This window comes from Sardina pilchardus, chromosome 4 (assembly GCF_963854185.1).
Source record: "Sardina pilchardus chromosome 4, fSarPil1.1, whole genome shotgun sequence".
Lineage (NCBI taxonomy): Eukaryota > Metazoa > Chordata > Actinopteri > Clupeiformes > Clupeidae > Sardina > Sardina pilchardus.
The window spans coordinates 7,139,725-7,162,547 of NC_084997.1; the positions used below are offsets into that span (position 1 = coordinate 7,139,725).

The window sequence follows — 22,823 nt, forward strand, 5'->3', positions numbered from 1 at the left end:
AAGTTACAAAGTTGAAAAATACATGTCTGAAGTCACCTAAGTAAGATCTACGCAACACAGTTTGAATGAAGTTTCAAAGTTAAACCGTTGAAGCCGCATTAAACGCACAAAAAGCGTTAGAAGAAGAATAAGAACTATAACTAGAGAAAGCAATTCCAAGGAATTACGAGTGCATGAAAATGTTGAGTAGTTTAAATAGTTGAATTAATTAAAAGTGAATTGTTTTAGTGAGGACTTATATTTTGAAACAGTTTCAGACAGTAGAAACAGCTGGAGGGAGTCATAGTTGAAAACTGACAGTTGGAATAGCCAAACAGTTAAATAGTTGAGTAGTTTAAATAGTTGAATTAATTAATAGTGAATTTAGTTTCAGGCAGTAGAAACAGTTGGAGGGAGTCATAGTTGATGAAAACGGACAGTTGGAATAGCCAAACAGTTAAATAGTTGAGTAGTTTAAATAGTTGAGTAGTTTAAATAGTTGAATTAAATAATAGTGAATTTAGTTTCAGGCACTAGAAACAGTTGGAGGGAGTCATAGTTGATGAAAACGGACAGTTGGAATAGCCAAACAGTTAAATAGTTGAGTAGTTTAAATAGGCTAGTTGATGACAACTGACAGTTAAAATGGCTGAACAGTTAAATAGTTGAGTAGTTTAAATGGTTGAATGATTTGATAGTGAATTATGGTAGTGAGGATTTTTATTTTGAAACAGTTTTGGGCACAGGGAACAGTTGAATAGGATCTGTAGTCTTATTAGACTGTAGCCTATGCTTAAAAGCCTGAGAGAGAGAGTTCTGGCATACAGTAGGATTCTAGAAGCCTGAGAGTTCTGGCATAGGATTCTAAAAGCCTGGGAGAGAGATTTCTGGCATAGGATTCTAATCGGTGATGTCATAATCATAATGTTAAGTCTATGGGGAAATTTTGATAGTTTTAATTAAATAGTTTAAAAAGTATAAAAGTTACAAAGTTGAACAATATATAGCTGAAGTCACCTAAGTGAGATCTACGCGACACAGTTTGAATGAAGTTTCAAAGTTAAACCGTTGAAGACGCATTAAACGCACAAAAAGCGTTAGAAGAAGAATAAGAACTATAATAATAAGAATAAGTGGAATAACAATAGAGTGCATTTTTCATGCACTCTAATAAGAACTAGAGAAAGCAATTCCAGGGAATTACGAGTGCATGAAAATTGAAACATTTCTGCTCAGTAAAATACCGTAGATAATGTTTCAAATATCATTCAAGCACAAAGATAGAAGAGAAGTAGAGAAAAGGTTGATGGGAGTCATAGTTGATGACAATTAACAGTTGGAATGGGCAAAAAGTTAAACAGTTAAGTAGTTCAAATAGTTGAGCTATGACAACTGTAATTTGGAATGGCTAAACAGTTAAATAGTTGCGTAGTTTTAATAGTTAAATTATTGAATATGAAATGATGGTACTATACTTATTTTGAAACAGTCGTGGGCAGAGGAAACAGGTGGTGGGAGTCATAGTTGATGTCAACTGGCAAGTAAAATGGCTGAACAGTTAAATAGTTGAGTAGTTTAAATAGTTGAATTAATTAATAGTGAATTATTTTGGTGAGGACTTTTATTTTGAAACAGTTTCAGGCAGTAGAAACAGTTGGAGGGAGTCATAGTTGATGCAAACTGACAGTTGGAATAGCCAAACAGTTAAATAGTTGAGTAGTCTAAATAGTTGAATTAATTAATAGTGAATTTAGTTTCAGGCAGTAGAAACAGTTGGAGGGAGTCATAGTTGATGAAAACGGACAGTTAGAATAGCCAAACAGTTAAATAGTTGAGTAGTTTAAATAGTTGAATAGTTTAAATAGTTGAATTATTTAATAGTGAATTTAGTTTCAGGCAGTAGAAACAGTTGGAGGGAGTCATAGTTGATGAAAACGGACAGTTGGAATAGCCAAACAGTTAAATAGTTGAGTATAAATAGTTGAGTAGTTTAAATAGTTGATGACAACTGACAGTTAAAATGGCTGAACAGTTAAATAGTTGAGTAGTTTAAATGGTTGAACGATTTGATAGTGAATTATGGTAGTGAAGATTTTTTATTTTGAAACAGTTTTGGGCACAGGGAACAGTTGAATAGGATCTGTAGTCTTATTAGAGAGAGAGTTCTGGCATACAGTAGGATTCTAGAAGCCTGAGAGTTCTGGCATAGGATTCTAAAAGCCTGGGAGAGAGAGTTCTGGCATAGGATTCTAATCGGAACTGTGATGTCATAGTCACAATGTTAAGTCCATAGATATATAAAGCTAGATCCCGCATTGGGCTCTAGAACGTACGTAAATGGCGGCGCCATCTTGGTGGGGGCAAGCGTTCGACCGGAATCGGAAATTAAGCGCCGTCGCATAGTAACGGTCGAACCAGAACATGTTATATCGAAGGGTTTGGGTCGAACGCCACATAAGACACGAAAAGAAGAGGGCACGGAAGAAGACGGGACAACGAGAAGAGAAACCCACAACTAAACGTAAGTAGAGAAATTAAGTGGTGCATGTTGACCTTAAAGCACTTCCTTTATCATATTGTTTTAAACCCGAATGTTTGAATTTGGCTAGGCTACGTGACTTATCCTGTTAGAACCAGCTAGCAGCTAAGAAGAATGGCTGCTGTCTGCCATCACTTGCTTGATCACTGACTAACTCCCTTAACTCTCTGAAACATAAAAATATGGAATAATTAACTCCGTTGGCACTGTTTAACATAATGACTTGGACGTGCAAGCGGTGCTCTGCTTGATAACAGGGCACAGGTCCTGCAACATTATCGTTTACGGCATGCTAGCCATGTTTCATCCGTTAGTCCACAGTCATGCTTTTATTATGACCGTGTGTGCACATTTCAGTCAGTAAATGCTCTTAAGATTAAGCTATCAATATTCCTTGGATCCTTGGATATTTTCAGTTCAGAACCGTAAATACCTCCAGTCCAAAACATGTAACGTTTTACTTTTTTTGTAACCTTAAAACGGGGACACTGACCCAGGGGTGTCACTAGATCCAGAGTTGCACTTGAGCAAAAGCCCCCGGGGGCATTCACCTCCGTAATAATAGTTTTTATATTTTAATATTTAAATGTATAACTCTAGTGCTCTTTGCTAGACATTTGTTATTCTTATCTATAGATGGAAATATTTGTGCTGTAGCCTAAACGTTTTTGCACTTCAGAAATGTAACCAATAGTTATGATGATACTGCAATAACTTCATATCAATTTCACAGCTCAGAAATGGTCCAAAATACTGTTGGCTAGATTTAAGCACTCCATGAAATTATACAGTAGTGGTCTGGTCAGCTGTGTTGTTCAGCTAGTTAGTCTAAAGTAAGATAATTATCTTGATCGTTTTGGTAATGGCTATCTAGGTCTATACATGCTATATCTGCCTTTTCCATGACAGTCTGGGCTACCCATATCTGAGAAAGTATGATGTTATAATATATGTATTGTATAATGTGTATTCAAATTAAAGAATGCTTTGGTTTCAGAAGTTGTACTAGCTATTAAAGAAAGGTAATCCTATTGAATTACATTTGTAGTTATTATTACCGGCTTGACCACTTGACTATGTTTTCACATGCAGGAATCCTCAGATGTAAATATTCGATGTGCCGTGGCGCTCTGTGGCCTTCCTTTCCACTGCCACGAGGATGATGCCACTTTTACAAATACATGGGATGTAAGTAAGCATTTTATCTATTGTTCACATGACCATTAATGGAGTAGTTTGGAATATTGGACATGGGACCTAATTTCCAAGTTAGCCAGTGTGATATTCATCAGTGGAGACCGTTGTCTCAGTGTGATATTCATCAGTGCAGACCTATGTAATATCAGTCTGCTGCTACCGTTTTCTAGCACAGGCTGACACATACCGTTGAAATGTGCTGAAAACGGTCTCCACTGATAAATATCACTCTAGCTAACTTGGAAATGAGGTCCAGAGAAGTTACTTATTATCTCAAGTAATTATTTTAATAATGCAACTGCCCTGCAAAAGTATTAGATATTCAATTGTCACACGCTTGTTCTTTGTTCATTACTTCAGGTCTCTCAATCAGAGTTCAAGAGGAGAACAACCCAGCCCGATTTGTCGCTGATTGGATTTCGCCCTGCAGGCTGGAAACCTGCACATTTATCTCTCCTGCGTCCGTTCCACGTTTGCTGGAACCAATCACAACCTGGCTTATCCATCAGACGCACCAGGACCGTGGTCTGATTGGTTGAAGAACTATCCAAGCGTACAGTCATTTGAATTATGACCATTGATCACGCCTCTTGTGCAGTAGAAATACAGCACAGCCTCCCCAGACTAATGTTCAATCTCAAAAGATTGAGCGTGGGCTGATGATAACCAGGCTATGAACTCCAATGTTTTTACAAAACTGTATTAGCATAGTAATTAATTGTTCCAAGAACATATTCCATGATTTGATGATGGTTGAAGTTATTGTCCATGGTTGAACTTTTTTATTATTATTTGAATTTTTTATTTTAATTTTAATTTTATATATTTGAATGTAATAGTATCTCCTACGATCTCTTTTCTCAAACGAGGTGGATAAACTGTGTGCATTTGAATTTATAATATATTTTTTAATAAAACAGTCTTTATAATATATTTTTTAATAAAACAGTCATAAAGTTAAAACTAATCAAAGTGTGCAAGTTCAACTTTCTGGAAATTGACATGCTGACATGACATTAATGAATCTATCAAATGTTATTAATTATGGTGAACTCATGGAGTTGATGTTTCTATAACTTAAAGACTTGTTGAACACAAAAATAGCTGGTGGAGACTAATTTTAAAAAAAGTTTCTTTGACTTGGCAAAACCTATACTGCAGCTTAACAGTGCATTAGATGCAATACTGTTTTTGCGAGAGGGAGAGAGAAAGAGAAAAAAAAATCACTTGCGAGACGTGAGACTTACATAGCCTACTTTAGATAAGTTGTCGTTAGCCTACTTAGCTTCCTCAGTCAGTAACAGTGGTGTTGTGAGTCGTCATTCACGGTAAATAGGACATTTACGTTGCCTATCATAGGAGTTCGTCAAGTCAAGTTGAATAATGCTAGATGCCAACTTGCCACGGTTAACTTCGACGCCTGTAGCCTAATAATGACATTGCTGCTGTTGTAGCCTACAAAATGGACTGATGTTGCCTGTTTTATCAGTTGCTAGTTTGACATGTTTTGTTCGTGCACATATCGAAGTCCAGGCTAGGTGCGTCTGACAGCTTATTGGCTACCACATCTAACAGTGACATGCCTGTAATGCGCACTTTCTCTCGTATCTCTGCCGAATTTGAACGCTCCGCTTGTTTCTGTTTGCTCACTGAAACGGTAGATCGTCCATGTGAGAAGGACCCAATACATAATTTTAATCATTTACCCTGGGATTATTACCTTATTATATTAGCTATTATACAGGCTACACGTCTCCCCTACATGCATGAATTCGTCAGGGCCGAGAAAGGACCGCTTATTTACTCCCATAATTTAAATAATAATTAATTGCAATTGCAAATATAGACTTTGTTGCGGCTTCCGAAAAGTTTTTTGTGAGTGCTACTTTGTTTACAGCGACCGCACAGCCCATGCTGTTGAAATGCCGCGAGGGTGAAACACCTTCCTTTTACCGTCTCTGTGGAAACACCAGCTGTTCGTTCCAATTATGACGCGTTTTGCCCCCACCAAGATGGCCGCCGCGTTTACGTATTCCACTAATAGAACTCCTCGGCCAATGCGGTATCTAGCTTTTATATCTATGGTTAAGTCTATGGGGAAATTTTGATAGTTTTAATTAAATAGTTTAAAAAGTATAAAAGTTACAAAGTTGAAAAATACAAAGCCCAGATGGCCTAAGTAAGACCTACGCGACACAGTTTGAATTAAGTTTCAAAGTTAAACTGTTGAAGCCGCATTAAACGCGTCAAAAGCGTTAGAAGAAGAATAAGAACTAGAGAAAGCAATTCCAGGGAATTACGAGTGCATGAAAATTGAGACAAAGATAGAGGTGAAGTAGAGAAAAGGTTGAGGGGAGTCATAGTTGATGACAATTAACAGTTGGAATGAGCAAAAAGTTAAACAGTTGAGTAGTTCAAAGAGTTGAGCTAATTAATAGAGAATTATTGTATAAGGACTTTTATTTTGAAACAGTTGTGGGCAGAGGAAACTGTTGGTGGGATACATAGCTGATGACAACTGCAATTTGGAATGGCTAAAGAGTTAAATAGTTGAATAGTTTAAATAGTTACATTATTAAATACGGAATTATGACACTGATGACTTATTTTGAAACAGTTGTGGGCAGGGGAAATAGGTGGTGGGAGTCATAGTTGAAGACAACTGGCAGTTAAAACGGCTGAACAGTGTTGATTAATTGAGTAGTTTAAATGTTTAATTATTTAATTGTGAATAACTGTAGTAAGGACTTTAATTATGAAACAGTTTTGAGTGGAGGAAACAGTTGGTGGGAGTCATAATTGATGAATTCCAACTGACAGTTGGAATTGCCAAACAGTTAAATAGTTGAGTAGTTTAAATAGTTGAGTCCTATTTTAAATAGTTGAATTAATTAATAGTGAATTATTTTAGTGAGGACTTTTATTTTTGAAACTGTTTCAGGCAGTAGAAACAGTTGGAGGGAGTCATAGTTGATGAATGCTGACAGTTGGAATAGCCAAACAGTTAAATAGTTGAGTAGTTGAAACAGTTGATGACAATTGACAGTTAAAATGGCTGAACAGTTAAATAGTAGGCCTAGAGTAGTTTTAAGAGTGGAATTAATTAATAGTGAATTTAGTTTCTGGCAGTAGAAACAGTTGGAGGGAGTCATAGTTGATGAAAGCTGACGGTTGGAATAGCCAAACAGTTAAATAGTTGAGTAGTTTAAATAGTTGAATTAATAAATAGTGAATTTAGTTTCAGGTAGTAGAAACAGTTGGAAGGAGTCATAGTTGATGAAAACTGACAGTTTGAATAGCCAAACAGTTAAATAGTTGAGTAGTTTAAATAGTTGAATTAATTAATAGTGAATTTAGTTTCAGGCAGTAGAAACAGTTGGAGGGAGTCATAGTTGATGAAAACGGACAGTTGGAATAGCCAAACAGTTAAATAGTTGAGTATAAATAGTTGAGTAGTTTAAATAGTTGATGACCACTGACAGTTTAAATGGCTGAACAGTTAAATAGTTGAGTAGTTTAAATGGTTGAACGATTTGATAGTGAATTATGGTAGTGAGGATTTTTATTTTGAAACAGATTTGGGCACAGGGAACAGCTGAACAGGATCTGTAGTCTTATTAGAGCTCAAAGCCTGAGAGAGAGAGAGTTCTGGCATACAGTAGGATTCTAGAAGCCTGAGAGTTCTGGCATAGGATTCTAAAAGCCTGGGAGAGAGAGTTCTGGCATAGGATTCTAATCGAATTGTGTTGTCATAATCATAATGTTAAGTCTATGGGGAAATTTTGATAGTTTTAATTAAATAGTTTAAAAAGTATAAAAGTTTCAAAGTTGAACAATATATAGCTGAAGTCACCTAAGTGAGATCTACGCGACACAGTTTGAATGAAGTTTCAAAGTTAAACCGTTGAAGCTGCATTAAACGCACAAAAAGCGTTAGAAGAAGAATAAGAACTATAACTAGAAATGCAATTCCAAGGAATTACCAGTGCATGAAAATGCAAAAATAGATAGATAATGTAGATATGGTTACTAAGGTGTAGCTAGGGTAAACATGGTGGTTGCATAGTTTACAGAGAGTTGATAGTGTGAAGGTAGACAGTTTAAAGATTAAACATTCCAGTTCTAACTTAGCTAATGATTTCTATTCATGTTAAAATGTTGATTAGCTAACTTAGCTAATGATTTCTAGCAGTTACGCTAAAAATGCTAATTATGCTAGCAATGCTAACTTTACTAACAATGCTAACCAGGTTGATTAGCTAACTTAACCGATGATTTCTAGCAGTAATGCTAAAAATGCTAACTATGCTAACAATGCTAAATTTGCTAACAATGCTAACCAGGTTGATTAGCTAACTTAGTTGATGATTTTTTGCAGTTATGCTAAAAATGCTAACAATGCTAACTATGCTAACCATGCTAACTAGCTAACTTGCTAGTGAGGACTTTTATTTTGAAACATTTGTTGCTAGGGTATCCATGGTGGCCACTATCAGGAAACAAGAAGTTACTGCAGTAAAATTATGTTGGTTGCTATGGAAACAGTCATAAACACTTAATGGTTGCTATGTTGGTTGCTAGGTACATGGAGGTTTCATGTAGTTGACTGGAGGTATAGTGGATGATAACTGACAGTTGGAATGGTTGAACAGTTCAATAGTTGAGTAGTTTCAATGGTTAAATGATTTAATAGTGTATTATTGCAGTGAGGACCTTTATTTTGAAACAGTTGTGGACAGAGGAAGTAGTGAAACAGGATCTGTAGTCTTAATGAGATTGTATGCTAAGCCTGAGACAGAAGGTGCCTCTCATAGCGTTTACGCGTCCTCTCTCGCTCCTCACTGATCTACATAAAGAATGATGGAGCGGCAACAATGGGATAGTCTAGCCCTTCTTCTATCTTTCTTTATGTAGATCATTGAGGATCGAGGAGCGAGGGAGGACATATAAACGCTGCTTGAGAGGGACCCACAGTAAATACTTTAAAAGTTGTATGTAGATAGTCTAATTAATGTTGATAGACAGAATGTTTAATGGATGTTGATAGGCAGATTGTTTAATAGATATTGATTGACAGTTTAATGGGTGGATGAGTGAATGGTCTGAAGAAGATGAATGGATAGAAGGTTGGATGGAATGTGCCTTATATTCTTTTTAAGAGAGACACTGATACAGCTCTCTGAGAGTAGTTGACACAGGTGTAATCAATTTAACTGGCTAGTCTTAAGAGAGCCAGAGTAGGCTACTCTTAAAGCCTGAGACAGAGTAAATAATTTAAAAGTTGAATGTAGATAGTCTAATTAATGTTGATAGACAGAGAGTTTAATGGATGTTGATAGACAGATTGTTTAATAGATGATGATAGACAGTTTAATGGGTGGATGAGTGAATGGTCTGAAGAAGATGAATGGATAGAATGTTAGATGGAATGTGCCTTATATTCTTGTAGAATGGAGAGACACAGCTCTCTACTGAGAGTAGTGGATACAGATACAGGTGTAATCAATTTAACTGGCTAGTCTTAAGAGAGCCAGCCTGAGACAGAGTAGATTGTTTAAAAGTTCAATGTAGAGCGTCTAATTGATGTTGTTGATAGGCAGACTGTTTAGAATGGGTGGATGAGTGAATGGTTTGAAGAAGATGAATGGATATAAAGTTGGATGGAATTAGGAGGACTTATTTTGATATTGTTGTGCGCAGAGGATACAGGGGAACAGAATATGTAGTCTTCAGAGAGGAGCCTGAGAGAAACTGACAGTTGGTGCCCAGGTGGCTGACCAGCTGGGGTAACATTCTAATTGCTGCCGTGATGTCATAATGAGCAATGTTAAGTCTATGGGGAAATTGTTAACAGTTTTTAATTTATAGTTTAAAAAGTATAAAAGTTACAAAGTTAAAAAATACATTGCGCTGATGTCCTAAGCAAGACCTTCGTAACACAGTTTGAATGAAGTTTCTACGTTAAACGGTTCAAGCTGAATTGCGTGCGTTAGAAGAAGAATAATAAGAAGTAGAAGAAGCCTAGGGATAACAGTACAGTGCATTTTCATGCACTGTAATAATAAGAATAAGTGGAATAACAATAGAGTGCATTTTTCATGCACTCTAATAACTAGAGAAAGCAATTCCAGGGAATTACGAGTGCATGAAAATTGAGACAGAGATAGAGGTGTAGAGAAAAGGTTGAGGGAAGTCATAGTTGATGACAATTAACAATTGGAATGAGCAAAAAGTTAAACAGTTGAGTAGTTCAAATAGTTGAGCTATTTAATAGAGAATTATTGTGTGAGGACTTTTATTTTGAAACAGTTGTGGGCAGAGGAAACTGTTGGTGGGATACATACTGTAGCTGATGACAACTGTAATTCGGAATGGCTAAAGAGTTAAATAGTTGCATACTTTAAATAGTTACATTATTAAATACGGAATTATGACACCGATGACTTATTTTGAAACAGTTGTGGGCAGAGGAAATAGGTGGTGGGAGTCATAGTTGAAGACAACTGTCAGTTAAAATGGCTGAACAGTTGATTAATTGAGCAGTTTAAATGTTTAATTCTTTAATTGTGAATAATTGTAGTAAGGACTTTCAATATGAAACAGTTTCAGGCAGTAGAAACAGTTGGAGGGAGTCATAGTTGATGACAACTGACAGTTAGAATGGCTGAACAGTTAAATAGTTGAATAGTTTAAATTGTTGAATTAATTAATAGTGAATTATTTTAGTGAGGACTTTTATTTTTGAAACAGTTTCAGGCAGTAGAAACAGTTGGAGGGAGTCTTAGTTGATGTAAGCTGACAGTTGGAATAGCCAAACAGTTAAATAGTTGAGTATAAATAGTTGAGTAGTTTAAATAGTTGATGACAACTGACAGTTAAAATGGCTGAACAGTTGATTAATTAGTTTAAAGTAGTAATAAATGTAGTTAAAGTAGTTTAAATGTTTAATTATTTAATTGTGAATAATTGTAGTAAGGACTTTCATTAAGAAACAGTTTCAGGCAGTAGAAACAGTTGGAGGGAGTCATAGTTGATGAAAACGGACAGTTGGAATAGCCAAACACTTAATAGTTGAGCAGTTAATAGTTGAGCAGTTTAAATAGATGAGTAGTTTAAATAGTTGAATAAATTAATAGTGAATTATTTTAGTGAAGACTTTTATTTTGAAACAGTTTCAGGCAGTAGAAACAGTTGGAGGGAGTCATAGTTGATGAAAACGGAAAGTTGGAATAGCCAAACAGTTAAATAGTTGAGTAGTTTAAATAGTTGAATGAATTAATAGTGAATTTAGTTTCAGGCAGTAGAAACAGTTGGAGGGAGTCAAAGTTGATGCAAACTGACAGTTGGAATAGCCAAACAGTTAAATAGTTGAGTAGTTTAAATAGTTGAATTAATTAATAGTGAATTTAGTTTCAGGCAGTAGAAACAGTTGGAGGGAGTCATAGTTGATGAAAACGGAGAGTTGGAATAGCCAAACAGTTAAATAGTTGAGTATAAATAGTTGAGTAGTTTAAATAGTTGATGACAACTGACAGTTAAAATGGCTGAACAGTTAAATAGTTGAGTAGTTTAAATGGTTGAACGATTTGATAGTGAATTATGGTAGTGAGGATTGTTATTTTGAAATAGTTTTGGGCACAGGGAACAGTTGAATAGGATCTGTAGTCTTATCACAGCCAGACTGTATGCTTAAAAGCCTGAGAGAGAGAGTTCTGGCATACAGTAGGATTCTAGAAGCCTGAGAGTTCTGGGATAGGATTCTAAAAGCCTGGGAGAGAGAGTCCTGGCATAGGATTCTAATCGGTGATGTCATAATCACAATGTTAAGTCTATGGGGAAATTTTGATAGTTTTAATTAAATAGTTTAAAAAGTATAAAAGTTACAAAGTTGAAAAATACATGTCTCCAGTCACCTAAGTAAGATCTACGCGACACAGTTTGAATGAAGTTTCAAAGTTAAACCGTTGAAGCCGCATTAAACGCACAAAAAGCGTTAGAAGAAGAATAATAATAAGAATAATTGGAATAACAATAGAGTGCATTTTTCATGCACTCTAATAAGTGGAATAACAGTAGAGTGCATTTTTCATGCACTCTAATAATTGGAATAACAATAGAGTGCATTTTTCATGCACTCTAATAAGAAGAAACCGGATAACAGTAGAGTGCATTTTCATGCACTCTAACTAGAAATGCAATTCCAAGGAATTACCAGTGCATGAAAATGCAAAAATGTAGAAAAAGATAATGTAGATATGGTTACTAAGGTGTTGCTAGGGTAGACATGGTGGTTGCATAATTTAATGAAAGTTGATAGTGTATCAAAAGTTGAATATGGATAGCTTAAAAGACAATTTAATGATTGTTGATTGACAGATAGTTTAATGCATGTTGATTGTTGCTAGGGTACTTAAGGTAATTGATAGGCTGTTGGTAGGGTACTTGAGGTAGTTGCTAAGCTGTTGCTAGGGTGGTTACTATAGTGGTTGTCTAGAAAAATCATGTTGGTTGCTATGGAAACTGACATAGATGCTTTATTTCAACGGTTGCTATGTTGGTTGCTAAGTAGGTGGAAGTTTAATATAGTTGGCTGGAGGTATAGTTGATGATAACTGACAGTTGGAATGGTTGAATGGTTGATACACATTAAGTGTAATGAATGATGATAGATTAATGGATGTTGATGCAGAAAGTTTAATGAATGTTGATATTTTAAAAGTAGATAGTTTAAAAGTTGTTCATAGGCTGATAGTTTAATGCAAAGATATGAAATTGAATTCAGATGTAATCAAAGAGATCCAGTTGATAATATAGTTCATGCATAATGAGAGAGAGAGAGAGATCAATTTAGTTTGAACATCTAACATTCATGTGGTATCAAATGGCATCAGTAAAACATATGGATTGTTTATATAATTGATTCATGGAATATTTGATTTTAATTATCAGCCTGTAATTCAAATTAATCAGCATGTAAAAGGTTTGATGATTAGATTCCTCCAAAATCATTAGCCTCAAATATAATAAGCTAAAGACAGTTCAGAGCACACATCTATACAAATCAAATAGCCTCTGGATGTAGAGTTTCATTAAATAGAATTTTCTTGATCTTTATCTTGATATTGAAAACAAGCAGTATAAGGGCTATTTCATTAATCAGTTCAACTTCATTTTTTGTAATTTAAACCCACCACCAACCCCCCCTCTTTGGAGGACAACTTTATTGTATGAGTGGCCCAACTTTTAATTATTCAATGTCCATTTGTTGGCTTTAAAAAAAGGTAAAAGATTATTGGACGCCACACAATTACACCAAAATCATTGGTTGATCTATTGTACCTTTCATTATAAAGTCTATAGAAATTCAGTTTTTTTTGTGTCGGGGAAAAGTCAAGGAATTTTATATTTGACTTAGAGTGGGAACCCTGATTTTGGTTTTTGTCATAAAACATTCATCATATTTCATGGCTTCTAGTTGTTATAATATTGATAAAATGGTTCTAAATTAGTAAAATGTGTAAGTTAATATAATGGTTTAAAATGAGTAAAATGTGTAAAATGACATGATGTACAAAAGATTTGATGTACGAAAGATTTGATGAACAAAAAATTAATTAAGAATACAGAACACAGGATCATGATAACTGTAATATGTCTGTATAACACCTGAATGGGCACAGTGCTGAGGATCAGAGATGAAGATGTTATCCAACAATGTGTTCTTCTCAGTGGTCGAGGTGGTAATGAGATTTGTGAATCCTTTAGACTGGAACAACTCATAGATTGGCTTCCTTCCATTGGTCAACATGTCCTCATTGAAATCCCCACAGACTATAACTGGACTATCAGCAATAACATGTAAAGACTCCAATAAATGGCAGAGATTTGGCAAAAATAGGTTTGTGTTGTAATCCGGTGGTCTGTAAATCACTGCAATTAGTAGTGGAACTGGAGCAGCAAATTTCAAAACCAGGAATTCGAGATCAGTCACACCCTGTATGTATGGCATGTGATGGGCTTGAAGATGGCTTTTTACAAACATAGCAACTCCCCCACCATTTTTCTGTGCAAAATGTGAAAGAGTAGTGTATGACACATGTCTATTGCGCTTATACATTCGATAGTTCTCCAAATGGATATTTTCTGGGACAAATGTGCCAAAAAGGTGTGTTTCAGTAAAGCACAAAATATCTGCGAGGCACAATTCATGATGTCTCTTAATGTCATCAATATGGGCTGACAGTCCTTCAGTGTTGTGATGGATCAGTGTTAAAGATGGTGATCTCAGAGTGGGGAGGCAGTGAAGAAGGGGCATGGCATTTCTAAAGTCGACTTTTTGCATACTGTCCACGGAAACGGTCACTTCTGGATCGGCATATATTTTATTTTCATCAAAATCAACTATGCGTAGACCATGTAGTGAAGTCGTTCTGCTGAGAGCAACGTATGCCATGCCAGGTTCAAATATGCGCTGCAACGAGACCACTGCAGAAACTGTCGTCATGCCTTGACATTTATGTATGGTACAACCAAAGGCTAGAGTCATTGGAAATTGGTGACGAACCACACCCTTTTTACTAAGAGGTTCCTCTACTCTTTCAATGTATTCCAGACAGACATTGTAGTGTACTGTAGTAAATACTATAGTAAGTCACTACACAGTGTAGTATACTATACATTACACTGTGTAGTGACTTACTATAGTATTTACTACAAATATAGTGTGTGATTTACTATAGTAATTTCCCAGACATTGTAGTGTAGGCCTACTATAGATTTACTATAGTAATTTTCCAGACATTGTAGTGTACTGTAGTAAATACTATAGTAAGTCACTACACAGTGTAGTATACTATACATTACTATAATATAGGCCTACTACAGTAGTGACTTAGGCCTACTATAGTATTTACTACAGTACACTACAATGTCTGGAAAATTACTATGGTAAATCAGACACTATATTTGTAGTAAATACACTACACAGTAATGTATAGTAAAGTCACTACACAGTGTAGTGTACTATACATTACTATAATATAGTATACTACACTCTCTAGTGACTTACTATAGTATTTACTACAAATATAGTGTGTGATTTATAGTTAACTAGTAATGTATAGTATACTACACTGTGTAGTGACTTACTATAGTATTTACCATAGTACACTACAATGTTTGGAAAATTACTATAGTAAATCCAATGTCTGGAAAATTATAGTAAATCAGTAGTGTACTGTAGTAAATGAAGAGTTTGATTCCAAAACGCTATATATCCGTTTTTAAAAACATTAAAAAGTCTTGTTATTTAATTGTGTATTTCAGGTAGGCTAATAGGCTATCAATAAAAATGCAGTCGTTAAAAACGCTTTGGGTTGCACTCAGTGCACATTAAATGCGCTATATAGATAAAAGTACCTTACCTTACCTTACCTAGTTGTTGGCGAGACACTACAATTGAATAGGGTAAAATGTTTAAATAATAGGTATCACCATGAAACTTCCTCAGTTGATTACTTACACAAGTATGAGAAAAAAATGTATTACAAGTTTTTGAAATGTGTATGTTTAATTATGCAAATGAGGCATTATCTCATTAAATATGCATGATTTTGCATATATTTCCGGTAGATAGATCTGAGCATATGATAAAGCCAGGTGCAAAATTATTCTTTCTTGTTGTTTACAAACAAGATTACAATAAAATTACAGAAGGATTTCAGGATATCTGCTTTCATTGCCTAGGAAATCCAAATATACTGTCCATAGCCTTAAAAAAACGATTTTTGCCATGCTTTTTTGATTAACATGTCGCATAAATCAGGCCAGGAATGATGTATTAACAAATCCCTCTGCCTAATATAACACAACAGAAGTTGAATTTCGCTGCGAAACTTGCTACAGAATATCATTGAAGACCAGTAACCATTCGGTGAGTTGCACATTTTTTAAAACGAACGTTTAGGGGTGTTTTAAGGACAGAATAGTTTATGCACATAGGGAGCAATGTTAAAGCCATGCAGAGAAGATTCTAAAGCTGCCAAATTGCAGACACAGGCTCAATCGTCGAAATGTTGGTGTCAAACAATCTTTTGCATGCTAGGCAATACAGAAAACGGGCTTAAAGTGTAAAATACCGAAATATTCCTTTAATAACATGACAGACAACTTTATTGTCTTACATTCATTTGATTAACAGGCTAGACGAGGCTAGACGAGGCTAGACAAGGCTCGGCGATTTCACAAATTAACTCATCTAACTGGTTGTGGAGTTTTGCCAATTAGAATCAGCTGATTTAGTGAATGATTGGAGCAAATATGTGACAGGATTTGTACTCCTATTTCTCCTCAAGTTGTGGAGTATTTTTTATTACACACAACCCTTCCACCCTCAATGTGGATTTGTTTACAAACAGGCAAAGATAATCTTTGAAGACCGCATGTCAACTGACATATTACACAATTTGATACAAGTAGGCTGTTGCCCAATTGCCAAGCAATTTGTGATTCTGGGGGTTGGAGGAGAATGAAGTGGCAAAGCCAGCTCTCAGAAGACGGTTAGGCCATTTCCCTACTAGATAATAAGGACTTCATTTCAGTAACCACCTCTGTACTGTAATACATACGTGAAGCTATATGGTGGTTAATAACCTTTGACATGTTATTTATTTGTACCATCAAGGTATTTCATTTAAGAGGCCATTAATGATTAGGTTTTTGCAGTTTTTGGATGAATACGTTGGGAAATTGATTGGTAAAGGTCAGCAGGTTCCACAAGTTGTGTAGATGTCAACAATTCAAAAAGTTGATATACTACTTGTACTGGTTAATGATTAGGCCACACAGCAAAGCAAATGATGTAATTCAGGTTTATTTGTGAAACCACAAGGCACTAATGTCTGTCAACAAAATCATATCTTAGAATGTTCTCTTGGTCTTAAAGAAAAGAAGAACAAACTATTGGGTATGTCCAAAACTCAACAAACCAGTGGCATGGAAAACATTTAATGCAGTCTGTGTGATTGTGCAAGAAAGTATGTTGGTGAGAAGAACAGAGCAGTATAATCAGAGGTAGAAGTACACATCAACTCTAAGAGGGCATTAAGAGGGGGACAGGTAATGCCCCTAAGTGAGAGAGACTAGCTGGGCTCGTGCTTTTGGTCTGGGAGGTGATAGATGGAGTTTGCTTCACATGCGTCTGTCTCTCCTGTAGACAGCCCAAGCCCACTCTTCCAAGTAACCCTTTGGCTCCATCTAGTGGTCGCAGCCAAACAGCTCTGTGGACACTCTCTTGGACTCAGGAGCAGCTGTTGCCTCTTGCATGGCCTTGAGGCTCTCAAAGTGGTAGAAATGGTTGCCAACAATAATCTTGACTCCGTCTTTGCCACACATAGCAGCATCCACGTACTTGAAGAGGGGGAAGGGGCCGTCCTTGATGGGTACACGAGGTGTTGCCTTCATGTCCACTTCATAAAGAGTTTGACCTGATTGATGCACACAATTGAGTAAAATTGAAAACACGTCACATAGCAAACTCAGCAGTAGAACAAAAGTCACGAGTCATGAAGCACAAGACACACCTTTGATCACATGTGCAATGTGGTGATCTTGACAAATAAAAGCTGCGTCCACAGGTCCATCAAGACCAAGCTCATCTTTCAGGGATTTGGGGTAGCCTTCCAGATGTGTGTGTGGCTCCCCAATCTTGTAGACGAACACTTCATTGTCCTGCAAAGAATGATAGTTATCATATCATTCATCCCATCATGTCTATTATGACTTACATTCTTGTTCTCAGACATTGCTTTAATTTATAGTTTTTGTCCATCTGTACAAATATTGAAGAGCATAGTGAGAGTTGTAGTCACACCTTGATCATGTGCATGTGGCCTTCATAGGAGAAGACAGCATCTGGTTCACTGTGCAGTTCCTTGAAGGCACTTTCAATGGTATCAGAATGCAATTTCTCTCCCTCCATACGCAGGAAGTGGTGGGCTTTGAATGAGAAGAGCAGAAAAGTGTGAGTTTTGACCAGAGGACATGAGGGATAAAAGAATAAAACGTCTCACTTCAAGTGGAGCAGAAATGTAGTGCATGTATTGACAGAGCACATAGGCCTAGACCTCGGCTCTGTGGGAAAAAAATGGGAAAAACTGCTGCCTTCTAAGATAAGTAGGGAGCAAGGCAGCAAGTGCCGTTCGAAACCGAAAAAAACTTTTCTTGCAGACTTCTGAGATATCTTAGATTTCCCGAACAACTGTCAATTTTGGCAGCTTGGATGTACACCCCAAGCTGCCTTATACCCATAATCCTTTGCGGCAACGTCTGAAACAGCTGTGAAAACAAAACAAACATGGCTGCCAATAGGCCTATCATTTGTGTGACGTTATTAAGCTTGGATTTGTATCCAAGCTATCATACTCACATCTGAATGCATACACATTGCCATTATCCTCAGATGTAGCTGCATCAAGGTGCACATGGCTGCACTGTTCTCTCTCCACGTGGTTAGTGGAATCACCTGAGGAGGAAACAGGAATGTGACGAGAGCGCTGGCATGCTGCTGGAATACCTTCAGTAGGCCTACAGTACCATTGACCCACTGTGAAGAACTTCACATAAGTCTACTTCACGAAGACCTACAGTCTATTACCTGTTGTCTCTTGTTGTTTTAACAACATGATTTTAAAGCTCGAAAAATAAAGATGGTTGATCTTTCCTTTGACTCACCGAACTTTGGGCATCTCATGAAGTAATCGCGCGCATCCTTGGGGTATCTGCCATGTACGTCTCCTGTCATTGGGTCAAACTTGGAGAACTGGTGACCATGGAAACAGTAGTAGTGGCCAAGCCAGCGGAAGGCAGAGGTGCAGTTGGGCATGCTGGTGAACTCCTTCTCGTCTAACTTCTGGGTTTTGATGTCGTAGTGCCAGATATCATCACCTGGACAGGAAAATAATAATAATTTACAATGTCAACAAAATACTGAGTGAAGAAGTTATTTTGGAAGACATTTTTTCAATAGAATTTTCCCCATTTACCTTTGAAGAAGAGAATCATGTTGGTCTTGCAGTCCTCTTCAGGGCACTCCACAGCAGCATCTAGATGGTCGGGGACCCCAGGGAAGACATCTCTGATGTCCTTAGGATAGCCGGGCTCCAGGGTATGGTTGAAGTAGCTGAACACTTTGGTGTCCTTTCAAGAGTAGGGAAACAGAACAGATGGAGTTTGAGGAACATTCTGGGCATTTTAGACACATCAACCTCGTTGTAAATGCTACAGAAACCCGCAGATCAGTTATTATGCTTATGATGTTAATGGCAACAATACCAGGAAGAAGAACATGTGGTCGTGGTGCTCGGGAGCATCAGGAACGTGCATGCGGAAGGCAGCGTCCACATGCCCTAGGTGGTGATGGTCATCCAGCTCAGAGAAGGACGCATTGGAGAGTTCAGGCTTTCCATGGAAGCCTTTGAAGAGGTGATCGCCTGTAGAAACATCATATGATGAACTTCTGATATGACTTCATTCTAGACATCTATATTTTGCCTTTATTCAGTAATTTTAGCCAGTTTTCCTCTGCGTTAGTGGTCTATATATTTAGAATTTCAACAATCTTTTTGCATACACTTGTGTATGTTGTTGTTTGTATCCACCCACCCTCTCCCATTTCTGTTCTTGTTTAACTTTTGTCAAATGTGACCTTGAGTATTGAGAGAGGGCGCTGTATAGATGTGCGCTCTGTAGATAAGCACACATATAAAGGTTTATTTACCTTTGAAGAAGTATGGTGTTCCTATCTCAGTAACTGCCACAGCGTCCATCTCCATTCCATCACAGCGGTCAAGCACAGCGCCATGGTGCTGGGAGTGGTCATGTGCTGGTTCATCTGCATTAAAAGGAGGGACAATATTGTCGTCACCCTGTTGTAGTAGCTGAAACCACTGAAGTGAAGTCTAGCTTGATGCCTCACAGAAAAACAATTTGGAAAACAATGAAAGCTTCAACAGTATCAACAAAAACACATTTGGAAACCTATGCAAAAAAAAAACAGCTGTTTATTTTGTATCAGCTATTATTCTGTGGCAAAGACAACCACAGACTTTAGTGATCCATAATTTGTCATAAACAAAGCAATAAAATCCTCTATGGAAGATATGTTTTTCTCTCAAACTTAACTTACCTGCCTGTAAATGTTCCCCCCCGTGATGCCTAGAAAGAGAAAAGGAGAAAATGACGATGGCAGAAATATTAAAAGCACAAGGATGTTCTGTGAATACAGAAATAAATCAGAGAGATAAATAGTTAAACTAGTGGATTATTGTGCTACTAGAAACATCAGGCTACATTTGACGAAAATGTTTTATTAAGAGAACAATCAGTATCTTGAATAGAGTATGTAAATGTATGAATCCACGCAAGCAAGCAATAGAATGTAAATACACAAAGCGTTTACAGCGTTGTACTTACGAGATGGCGAGGCCCAGGGCCAGGCAGAGACACAGCGTCTGGAAGAGCAGCTTCATGGTGAGCAGGACCTCTGGTACAACCTCTGGAGAGAGATCAACTGGACAAGGTGCCCAACATGACCGTGGACCCAAACTTTTATAGTCACCCCAGGAGGGAGGGGGAGGCCACACAGCTTGGCACAAGCTGCACGCCCATGGTTTACAAAACGTGGGCAGGGGAGGGCACTCATCGGCCCTCAACTCCCCCATGGATGTGGTCAAGGTGCATGCATTTCAAAGAAACAGAGCAGAATCTTCCTCCCTCCCACCACTGGGCTAAGGAGAAATCAATACTCAAAGGGTTACATAAGGCCCTGGGCACTCTAGGTATTGCCAATCTAGGTGATCTACAGAAGGATGTCAACATTAATATCAATATGACCTTTACAGTGGATTGATTAAAATCCTATATTGTCATTCCAACAGTGCGGAGAAACAGACAGAACAATGTTTGTAAATTGGAGACATTTGGGAAGTATGCATATGGCACCTCAATGGCTGTGGTCAAGCGTCAGGTATAATGAGCCTATGAGCCTAGCTCTTGTGTTTTATAAAAAATAGATTAAATATGGAAAGCACCACAGTGATCTATGACTGATGCATTCCCAAACCTTGTCCCTCTAATCTTTCAAGGAGTTTTTCAGCGTCTGTATTTTCCAGTGTAATTACTTTGACTCATGATTTCATCTTGAGGACATTTTGAAAAATATAGATTCTGGGAATGTCAGGAGATTCTGTTTTAAGCAGAGTGGTACAGCAGAGTAAACAGGAAACACCTGATATGGCACATTTTCAAACACATACAGTACTGTATAGTAATTTCCCGCATATACTGTAAGCCGCGTTGTGTATAAGCCGCAGGACAGTGTTTTATGCCAGTTAAAAGAAGCCAAACCATATTAACACCATATTAACTGCCCTGTGTATAAACCTCATAGCTGAAGAAATTTTGCAAAACCAATGTATAAGCCGCGGCTAATAGTCGGGAAATTACGGGTATGCCTAACATCAGAGCAAATTACAGCGATTTCAAGCAGAGACAAACAGTCAGGATGTGATAAGCTTGGCCTGTGGTTGAGGAGGGTGGCAGGTTAAGTTCCTTCAGCTCACCAAGGCCACCCACTCAGAATCACTTGACACACACAACAACTAACCTGTTTGATTTACCTGGACTGTGAGAGTCTTTGGATGAAGGTCTTTGGTCTATGAATGCAGAAAATGTTGTCTAGAATCAGGGAGATATATTTTGCACTGACAGATACAGGTTCTCAATAAAGTGGAAATTAATGGTAGGCCTAATATTGTAGACAACATCTGTCAAAAAAGTATTTTCAAACGTGAGTTTATCTCAATTAGCACATAATATGTATTTACAAACAAATAAATAACTTCACGTTGCCTTATATGTTCAAAGGAATGTAATCATGTGACACTCCCAAATAAGGGCCTATGCAAATATGATCTGTATACTGCGTTCCCATACAGAGTTTCCAGGTTCACTTATTATAAACAATTTGGGCTTGATTTTCTGAAAAGTCACTTACAAATATTTTCCCATTAAACCAAGCACAAAATGATCCATTAATGACAGTTTCTTTTGGTGGATCAATATAAGAGACTTGGGTTAGGTATACAGTACATGTTTGGTCTGGTTGCTTATTTCTTTACCAAGATCAACACTGGTCCCATGCTGTGACTCCGAACCCACAATATTCTAGCTGATGAAATGCATTATTGAATGTTTTCGGTTTCTTGTTGCACCAGCCTGCCTGAGTAACACAAAGTAGCTAAAAAAATAAATAAACACTCATCCACCTCTATCAGTCTGTCACAATACGGGTAGATTTGCTGATCATTAACATAGCTCTCTCTCTCTCTCTCTCTCTCTCTGGCTCTCTCCCCCATGCATGTGTATTTACTAATTATCTATGAACAAGTCTTTGTGAATGGAAATGGTAATATCACTGTAAATCAAGTTTCTGAAATAAGATGAAGATTTATATTCCAGAGTTTGCACAGTTAGATAGTTGGCTCTGAGTCGTAGTATCGAAGGGCATAAAGATCGTACGCATAGCTAGTATTTACCCAAACACCCACGTTTACAGAGGTCAAGTAAAAGTTGCAACCATTTGTTAGATAAGGCAGTTCTTTCAATAAAGACACCAGTATGTTGAATTGTCAATCACTATTTACCACCTACCTACCACCCACACACCACCCACACATGTAATGTCTTGTTTGTCACAGGATGTCTCTTTACATGGGCACAGACAAATTTACACTTGAATACTCATGGGGGGTTGGGATCCCTTTCATACTTTCCCTTGTAGTTATTGGATAATGCAGTGCAGTAAAAAATGTTTTTACAAAATATTGCATTTTTGCGCAAACATGCAGTGCAGTATTATGTATTTTCTTCATGTCCAAAATATTAGATCCTGAGTATGAACTGCAAAGACGACTCTCTGGATCCAAAAGAATAATCATTACTTTATATGACATCAAAATGTGCAGTAAATCAAGGAACTCTCCCTGTTTGCAGCAGTCATCGCTAATAATTAACACTAACAGTATAGAATCTGGACTGTGCAGGTAGCCTA

At 37.1% G+C, this 22,823-nt stretch overlaps 1 protein-coding gene and 1 long non-coding RNA gene across 2 annotated transcripts; one reads left to right on the forward strand and one right to left on the reverse strand.

Moving 5' to 3' along the window:
• The first annotated feature begins 2,335 nt into the window (after nt 1–2,335).
• Nucleotides 2,336–4,584, forward strand: LOC134077746 (uncharacterized). The gene is made up of 3 exons (XR_009938747.1): nt 2,336–2,500; nt 3,611–3,706; nt 4,076–4,584. It is a non-coding gene; the product is annotated as an uncharacterized LOC134077746 (long non-coding RNA).
• An 11,986-nt stretch (nt 4,585–16,570) lies between these two features.
• On the reverse strand, nt 16,571–20,316 carry LOC134078180 (hemopexin-like). Its single transcript, XM_062533915.1, has 10 exons — nt 20,186–20,316; nt 19,899–19,927; nt 19,491–19,604; nt 19,046–19,203; nt 18,757–18,910; nt 18,446–18,658; nt 18,141–18,236; nt 17,586–17,710; nt 17,296–17,443; nt 16,571–17,199 (listed from the first exon to the last, which is right to left on the reverse strand). Exons 1-10 carry the CDS (start codon nt 20,239–20,241, stop codon nt 16,970–16,972), a joined length of 1,323 nt encoding a protein of 440 aa, XP_062389899.1. The 5' UTR covers nt 20,242–20,316; the 3' UTR covers nt 16,571–16,969.
• Between the last annotated feature and the right edge of the window lie 2,507 nt (nt 20,317–22,823).

What these genes read in the sequence shown, in the direction of transcription:
- LOC134078180 (XM_062533915.1), bottom strand. Translation starts at nt 20,241, where the DNA reads ATGAAGCTGCTCTTCCAGACGCTGTGTCTCTGCCTGGCCCTGGGCCTC. An exon ending in AACACCATACTTCTTCAAAG is followed by an intron (nt 19,204 to 19,490) that starts GTAAATAAACCT and finishes ATGTTTCTACAG; the next exon opens with GCGATCACCTCTTCAAAGGC. An exon ending in CATTGCACATGTGATCAAAG is followed by an intron (nt 17,200 to 17,295) that starts GTGTGTCTTGTG and finishes TGCATCAATCAG; the next exon opens with GTCAAACTCTTTATGAAGTG.